We start from the raw sequence: 7500 nt of genomic DNA, 5'->3' as shown, positions 1-7500 counted from the left end.
TACCCCTGACACCCCACACTACATAGTACTGCTTTAAGTGCCAGTTGGGTACACTATACAGTATATTGATTTTGAGCAAAATGTGTGTGTGCGACTGTGCGTGCGTGTAGGAGCCACTGTTTGGGATGCTGTCAAAACCACTAGAGGTGTCTCTACTCAGAACGGACGAGGAGATGAAAGAAGCAGCCGTGGACATCTTCATTCTGGTATATTTTTACACACAAACATCTCCATTCTGGTATAATGTTGTACACACAACTGTCAGAGCTAGGCAGAGTACATTTTGAGTCAGAGCAACACAGGGCTGTCATCTTATTAGCTTGGTGGGTCTGTGGACCCCCTGCGGGGTCCGCAGATGACCTGCCTCCAAAAAATGGTATGTGCCTTCCCAAGCTTATCTCCCCCTGCATGCCTACTGGGCGGCAGGGGCTCAGGGGTAGTTGCCATCTTAGAACACAGAGGGTTCCCGAATAGGGTTCCAAGTTCGATCCCGGGCTACCCCAGAGTTTTTGTCGGAGAGTCCTCCAGCAAGACTCTGAACCCCTACCGTAGTTGCTCCCGGTGCGCAGGTTGGTTGGTTGCCTTGCATGGTTTCCTCCGCCATCGGTGTGTGTGTGTGAATGGGTGAATGTAATGCACAATCTCTGTAAAGCACCTTGGATAAAGGCGCTATATAAAAGCACCATTTACCATTTTACCTACTGATTTGTGGGTCTGCAAATACTTTGTGTGCGCACATCCCCGGGTATGGACAAGTCTATCTATAATCACTAGTTCACCTACTATGTTAAACTCCACACTTCAGAGACATTGAAAGCGATGTGTTGAATCAAATGGAAGTGAATGGGACACGTACGGTATGTGAGACCATGCCCTGATAATGCAGGTGACAACGGTGAACAAGGACATGAGGAGCCTCCCAAGTATAAACTATCACAATGGAACAAACAAGACAATGATCCAACACGGACTGGCTTTGGTAACGAGAAGACAATACACATTGGTGTGATTACAAATGAGAAACAGCTGAGGCAGACAGGAGAACTAAAGGAAACTAGACCAGGAAACGTAATACACATAGAAAGACAAGAAGACAAGACAGTAAATGAGGCAGAAAGTCTCGACTGCTACGGTTCTCAACTCGTGTCCTGTTCGTTTAATCAATTAGGCATCTATAGATGTGCTGTTCAGTCGATTTAGTTTAAATTGCAACGGTCAAATGATATTTAAACCTCATTATTTAGCCCAGTTACTACGCATATTAACATGCAAACAGAAGGGCTCATCAGTGCTCAACAGGGACAACTTGCATCAGAGAAAATAATAAGCTGCAACCTGGGCACTCCAGGAGAGAGAATAAATTATAATGGAGCACGCGACTGGCCTGCACGTGTCTGTGCCTGTTTGACTCTGAGGAAGACGAAACGCCAGTCACTCCTGCAAAACAATAAAACACACGCAGACCAGTCGAGTAAATAAGCCTTGCGGAGCCATGAGGCTCACATGTTTCTGTAGCGCGAGGCAGCTTGATGTACAAGTAGCCTACACCCCCTGGATTTTACGCTAGTAGGTCGCAGGGAGGGACCCCCTATCCAACCCTTGATGCTGAGTGCCAAGCAGGGAGGCACTGGGTCCCATTTTTTGGTATGACCCGGGCCGGTGATCGAACCCCGACCTCCCGGTCAGGGCGGACACTCTAACCACAAGGCCACTGAGCTTGCTCCAGTATATTATGAGACTTTATTATGTTTAGCTTTTTTCTAATAGCAAAGGGAAATTGAGTTGAGCAAGTCTAACAAGCTACAATTGCCTGTAAAGAACTGGATTTGTGCTTAATTAATACAGCTTTATATGAAGGTATATGGTATAATAACCTTTGTGTGTGTGTGTGTGTGTGTGTGTGTGTGTGTGTGTGTGTGTGCGCGTGCGTGCGTGCGTGCGTGCGTGCGTGCGTGCGTGTGTCTGCGTGTGTCTGCGTGCGTGCGTGCGTGTGTGTGTGTGCTGGTTGTAGATCCTGCGGTTCATGGGTGATCCAAACCTCAACGGGTGTCAGGAGAATCTGTTTGGAAACTACATCATCCAGCGAGGCCTCGCCAGTCCCAGCCTCCGAGACGAGATCTTGGCTCAATTGGCCAATCAGGTGAGGAGACCCAGTCCTCCCTCAAGCCAATCAGAACATAAAGAATACTTAAGGGATCCCGTGTCCCTCATTTTAACTGTAATGTTGTGTTTAAGTCCTGCCTAACCGCAAGCCATCCTCATGTCTATCTTTCTGTCTCCTATGTGATGATAGTTAGTTATATACTGTAGATCAGGGGTTCCCAAACCCTTTTGGCTCGGGGCACCCCTATAAATATTGCTTTCATCCAAGGCACCCCTGCATTATTATATTCCTAATTTTCACTCCCAGCACCTTATATTTATAGCATATTTTAGCGATTATGTTGCGAGGAAAGCGAGATAATAGCCATTTTGGTTAGAACTCACTGAAAATAACTTTGTACTTAGAGTATGATACTAAATATATTTTTAAATGTCCCAATAAATTTCAAATATTATCAAATTATTTTGCGGCACCCCTGGACTGCCGTCGCGGCACCCCAGGGTGCCCCGTCACCCACTTTGAAAACCCCTACTGTAGATAGATAGACAGGCAGATTGATGGATTTCTTTATTTTTGCGTCCCACATGGACTTATACAGTAGGACACAACATACATCATAGCATAGGTGTACAATCAGGGTCGAAATTTCAGGCAGGCCACGAAAGCCATGGTCGTTGTTGCCCCTCAGTTTGGCCTTGTGCCCCTCAAAAGAAAAACTAGACTGCACCCTGCCGAGGTGCCAACTTGCGACAGGTGCACTCGTGGCCATGTATGTATGGCCTACTTTGCGCCCCCCGTTATTTATATCAGGTCTCACTTGTTGATGGTGACGTCACCAAGAATTCTGGTCCCTCATTGGCTGTTGAAGGTGACTCCACCAAGAATGCTGATCCATTATTGTGGGCTCGCCGAAGGCGAGAACACTATGTTATCCTCATGTTATCCTCATTATTATAGAGTGAGTTCCGCCGCATATTTGTGCTGCATATTTGTGCCGCAGACAGTAGAAAGGCAGAGCCACTAGCCAATGAGTATTGGTGTATTGGAGTATTGGTTGAGCTTCACATGACAGTTAGCACACTGCAGAATAATAGTCACGTTGGCAAACATAAGAAATGAAGAACAATTTATTTGATTTGAGTTGAGTTTTTATTTTAGTTATTGTTGTGGGCTCGCCTGAAAGGCAAGAACACTATGTTATCCTCATTATTGTGGGCTCACCTGAAAGGCGAGAACACTGTTATCTTCATTATTTATATATAAAGTGAGTTCTGTCGCAGACAGTATAAAGGCAGTTATTTATATCGTGAGTTCCGTCGCAGACAGTACAAAGGCAGGGCCCTTAGCCAATGAGGTGCAATTGAGGTGTGGAAAATCTAGGAGTGGTGTTAGCTGGAGTATTGGTTGAGCTTCACATGACAGTTAGCACGCTGCAGAATATAGTCACGAGTGAGCCCACACTGTTTCGTAGGAACAGTATTTCTAGTTTGGTTTCATATTTGCACCAGAGCAGTGTTTAAAGGCCATGGATGGTGGAGTTATAGTCACTGTGCGCCTGGTCAGGTCTTTTGAGCACAGAAACTTCAAACCAGTCGTGTTCCGTGATGTGAATTTAGACCAGAGAGTGGAGGAGTTTATCCAGCTTGTGAAGGAAGATGTTTCTACGAGAGCAGGACTTCCAACGCCTTTCAAGACATTTGGTTACGACACCATGAAGATCATCCACCAAGCACACGGAGCCAAGACCAACGAGCTAGTGATGAGCATGGAAGATGATGACCAGCTTATTCTGCAAGACGGTCTGACCCTCAGAGCTGCTGGTGTTGCAAAGGAAACAGAGCTAGCCTTCTTCAGGAAAGAAGATTATGGTCTTTATAAAGCAAATCCCAAAAGGAATTGGTGACCACAGCACATTACACATTAGAATGTTCTCAAAGGGCACAGGGAAAACACCAAGCATGCCAGTCATTGGAAAAAAAGAATAAGGTGCCCTCCACACTAGGCACGGTCACCGCCTCCTAGCAATTCATTTTCAATGGGAGGCGGGCGGCTATTTCGGCCGCGCAGCGAAGTTTTGGGGCGGCGAGGCGAGCGGGCACGTAAAAAAATCTACCGCGAGCGTGCTCGTTTGTGCATGCGTACGCGGGCGGTGAGAGATGGATTGTGTTCATCTTTGTGAAATACCGCGTGGCGTTTACTCACTGAGCGAGTGTGTTTGTGTCTCACCGCAGTGCGGCCACCGCTGATCCTAGCGGCAGCCCCGACGGCAACTGCGCCTAGTGTGGAGGGCACCTTAGTTTATTTGTTAATTTCTGATTTAGTATGTGATTGTTGCCAATGCTGTTGATTTGAAAAATAAACTAGAACTGCACTTGTGTACAAGTAGCTCACAACTGGCATCCCCACTGGCGGTGCCGGTGACATCACCACTGGCATCACCAGGAATGCTGGTCCCTCATTGGCTGTTAACAATGACCATGCCAGAAATGCCGGTCCCTGATTGGGTTACGAGCTTAAACAAAGAAGGACACTGACATACATACCCAGCAGAATGCAGTACTTGCAAAGTCAACAGTAGGCCAAAAGCTCCCACCACCAGCAGGTAGATGGGTATAATGGGCTGCCTGGGGCATTCTCCGAGGTACATTGCACCTATTGCAATCTGTGCAGGGGACAAGATGCCGACAAAAGAACACGTAAAAGCATGGGCTTTGAGGTTGACGGAGGATGAGGCAGAGGAGAATGTTGACGTTGCGGCATGTTGCATGTTGCTTCCAGATTCAATTGTCACTCTTGTGACAATTGGATCCTGTGACTCTTGCCATATTTGGGAATACATGGCTGATATTCTACTGAACTGAGAAATTGCTTGATTCGAGGATTTGTTGGTTGAGCCAAGACTCACTGCAGTGGTGTTGAATTTATTAGAACTTAATTAACCAGAAAGCCGTCTTATCAATGGGAACTAGTGATGATCTCGATAATTGTAGCAAATTGCAAGGGTGAGTCAACTAGGAAGGTGTGAAGATATGTTTCAGTTCTTTGTTTCTTTGTCGAATGAGAGTCTGTTCGCTGCATGGAAGGTGTGAAGATTTGTTTCAGTTCTGTTTGGCTAACTCATGACATCATGGTCAGAACAGATTTTGATTGGTCTGTATAATTCTGTCCTCTTCCACCCATCTCCTCTTCTTTATCTTCTGCTCTCATCTGCTGTCATCTCTCCTCTCACGATCAGGTGTGGCGGAACCCCAACATTCTCAACGGGCAGCGGGGCTGGCTCCTCCTCACTGCTTGCCTCTCTGCCTTTCTGCCCTCCCAGAGGCTGGCCAAGTACCTGCTCAAGTAAGACTCATTCATACACTGCTAGCCTCGGCTCTCGTGTGGTTAGAACGTTTTCAGGCCAATAAGGACCCCTTAGGTGAGAGATAGATGAAGCAGGGATCCCAACGATCTGTTCATAGATACAGTATAGTTTCATTGTTTGACAGCACGATCAATAGTGTATTTTGTGTGTTTTCAGATATTTAACCACTTGAACGGTCAATACTTAATAACTTGACCTTTCACTCTGCACTTAGTCTGCTATTTTCCCTCTCCAAAGCTCTTTGCCGAAAATAGCTTTTTTTGGCTAAAATTCTCAGAATATGGACGCTAGGGTTCAAGTGGTTAATATAAGAAAGGGGGAAAAACTATTTCCTATCACACAAAGATTTGGAGGACCCCCTGTAGTAACTCTGAGGACCCCCTAGGGGTCCCGGACCCCCTGTTGAAGACCCCTGGGTTAGAACAATCCTTCCACATAGTTTTAGCCCCTACATGTGAATTTAGATCTCCCCCAGAAATATGGCACCATCTGGCAATACGCCAGACTACATTCAAGACTACATTCAGTACATACTGCATGTGCTGCTTTGGAATAGGCAATAACTGCAACAATTACAGTACGTTTCACAACCGAGACTATTAGCTGGCTGACTCCATGCTGTGTGCTTCTGTGGTCCGTGTGCCTTTTCATATGGTTTGGCAAAACCCCCCAAAGGAGTAGTTCACCCCCAAAATGACTTTTTTTCTATTGATTATGGAGACTTGAGTTAGTACATTTATCCCCATCGATTCCATTCAATGGGATACATTTATTGTAATCAAATTACTGGCTTAGGAATGCGGCAAAAAACAAAAAAATATTATTGAACTCAAGTCTCCGTGGCGTGAGTAATCACATCACTCACTTTTTGAGTTTTTATGTAAATGAACGTGCCTACTTGATCATACTACAGCGTCACACAACAGCATAAAAAACAAGCAGTTCCGCGAGCTCTGAGCGCGGCGCGTCCTTTTGCTGTTTTTTTTTCTTCTAATTTGAATCCTGAAAAGTAACGGTTTTGTACATAATGAGGTTTCCACATGACAGAGACCATATGGTTTCTGTGTGCATTTGCGTCTGCACGTGTGCACTCGCATGCAGATGTTGCTTATTTAAGATACGTACATGTATGCATAATGCTCACACATCTATACTGTACGTGTGTGCATTCACCCGTCTGCTGTTGTTGTTGTTGTTGTTGTTGTTGTTGTTGTTGTATTTACAGTTTAGGCATTTAGCAGACGCTTTTAATCCAAAGCGACTTACAATAAGCAGATAATACATCACTATAATAAACAAGATAACATGTCAGAACATCAACAACAATATAACAAATGCATATGAATATCAATAAATAAATAAAAATGTGACCCAGCATAGCAGAGGGGCATGTCATTTTGGAAAGCACAGCTTTAGACCAGCCCTGAAATTACTTTTTTTTTTTTTTTTAATGTGATAAAGCCACAAAAGCATTTCATAAATATCAGGCTACATTTCACTTAAGCGCCAGAGCTTAACTCTGCATGTAAATAAGACTTTTTTAAATTAATGTGAAGAGAAACCTCACATTTTGCAGGTTACATTTCATCTAAAAGGCTGAATTTCTCAGATCTAGTATTTCTGCATGGCATAACTCTATAAGCCATATCTACAAAACTGTTGGGTCAATCTTCACAACCAATATATCATTTTGTAGCTATGATTCCCAGCTGAAAAAATGAAATGACTAGCCCTCAGCTGTGTTCGGACACATATAATCAGTAAAGAAAAAAGGATTCTAAAAACCTAAAAAACAAATGCTATCTAGCTTCCTGTAAGGTCATTGAGTGTTTCAGTAGTGCTATGGGTTTAGGTGGAGTCTGAAAAGGTGAGTCTTCAGTCCACGGCGAAAGCTAGCGAGTGAGTCCGTTGTTCTAAGTGCGACAGGGAGTTTATTCCACAGCTTGGGGGCCAGGAGGGCAAACTGTCTCGGACGAGTGGATTTTTGTCCTGGGGCTTTCAGCGAGGGTTCTGTCAGCATCCCTGTGTTGGC

At 44.9% G+C, this 7500-nt stretch overlaps 2 protein-coding genes across 2 annotated transcripts in view; both read left to right on the top strand.

Annotated features, from left to right (window-relative positions):
- myo15ab (myosin XVAb) overlaps positions 1-7500 on the top strand; it is a gene marked incomplete at both ends in the record, with an annotated part of 174892 nt that overhangs the window by 88235 nt on the left and 79157 nt on the right. Inside the window, 3 exons of the mRNA XM_080722468.1 lie at positions 111-206; positions 2012-2140; positions 5340-5446. Coding sequence (XP_080578594.1) covers positions 111-206; positions 2012-2140; positions 5340-5446 — 332 coding nt within the window. The remainder of the gene's footprint in view (positions 1-110; positions 207-2011; positions 2141-5339; positions 5447-7500) is intronic.
- LOC308281534 (UPF0538 protein C2orf76 homolog) lies at positions 3630-4007 on the top strand (the record flags this gene model as incomplete). The annotated part of the gene is made up of 1 exon (XM_080721751.1): positions 3630-4007. One exon carries the CDS (start codon positions 3630-3632, stop codon positions 4005-4007), a length of 378 nt encoding a protein of 125 aa, XP_080577877.1.

Source organism: Nannobrachium achirus (genome assembly GCF_963921795.1).
Source record: "Nannobrachium achirus genome assembly, chromosome: 3".
Lineage (NCBI taxonomy): Eukaryota > Metazoa > Chordata > Actinopteri > Myctophiformes > Myctophidae > Nannobrachium > Nannobrachium achirus.
Note: the sequence above shows the minus strand (reverse complement) of the source record. Positions and strands in the feature narration are given on the sequence as shown.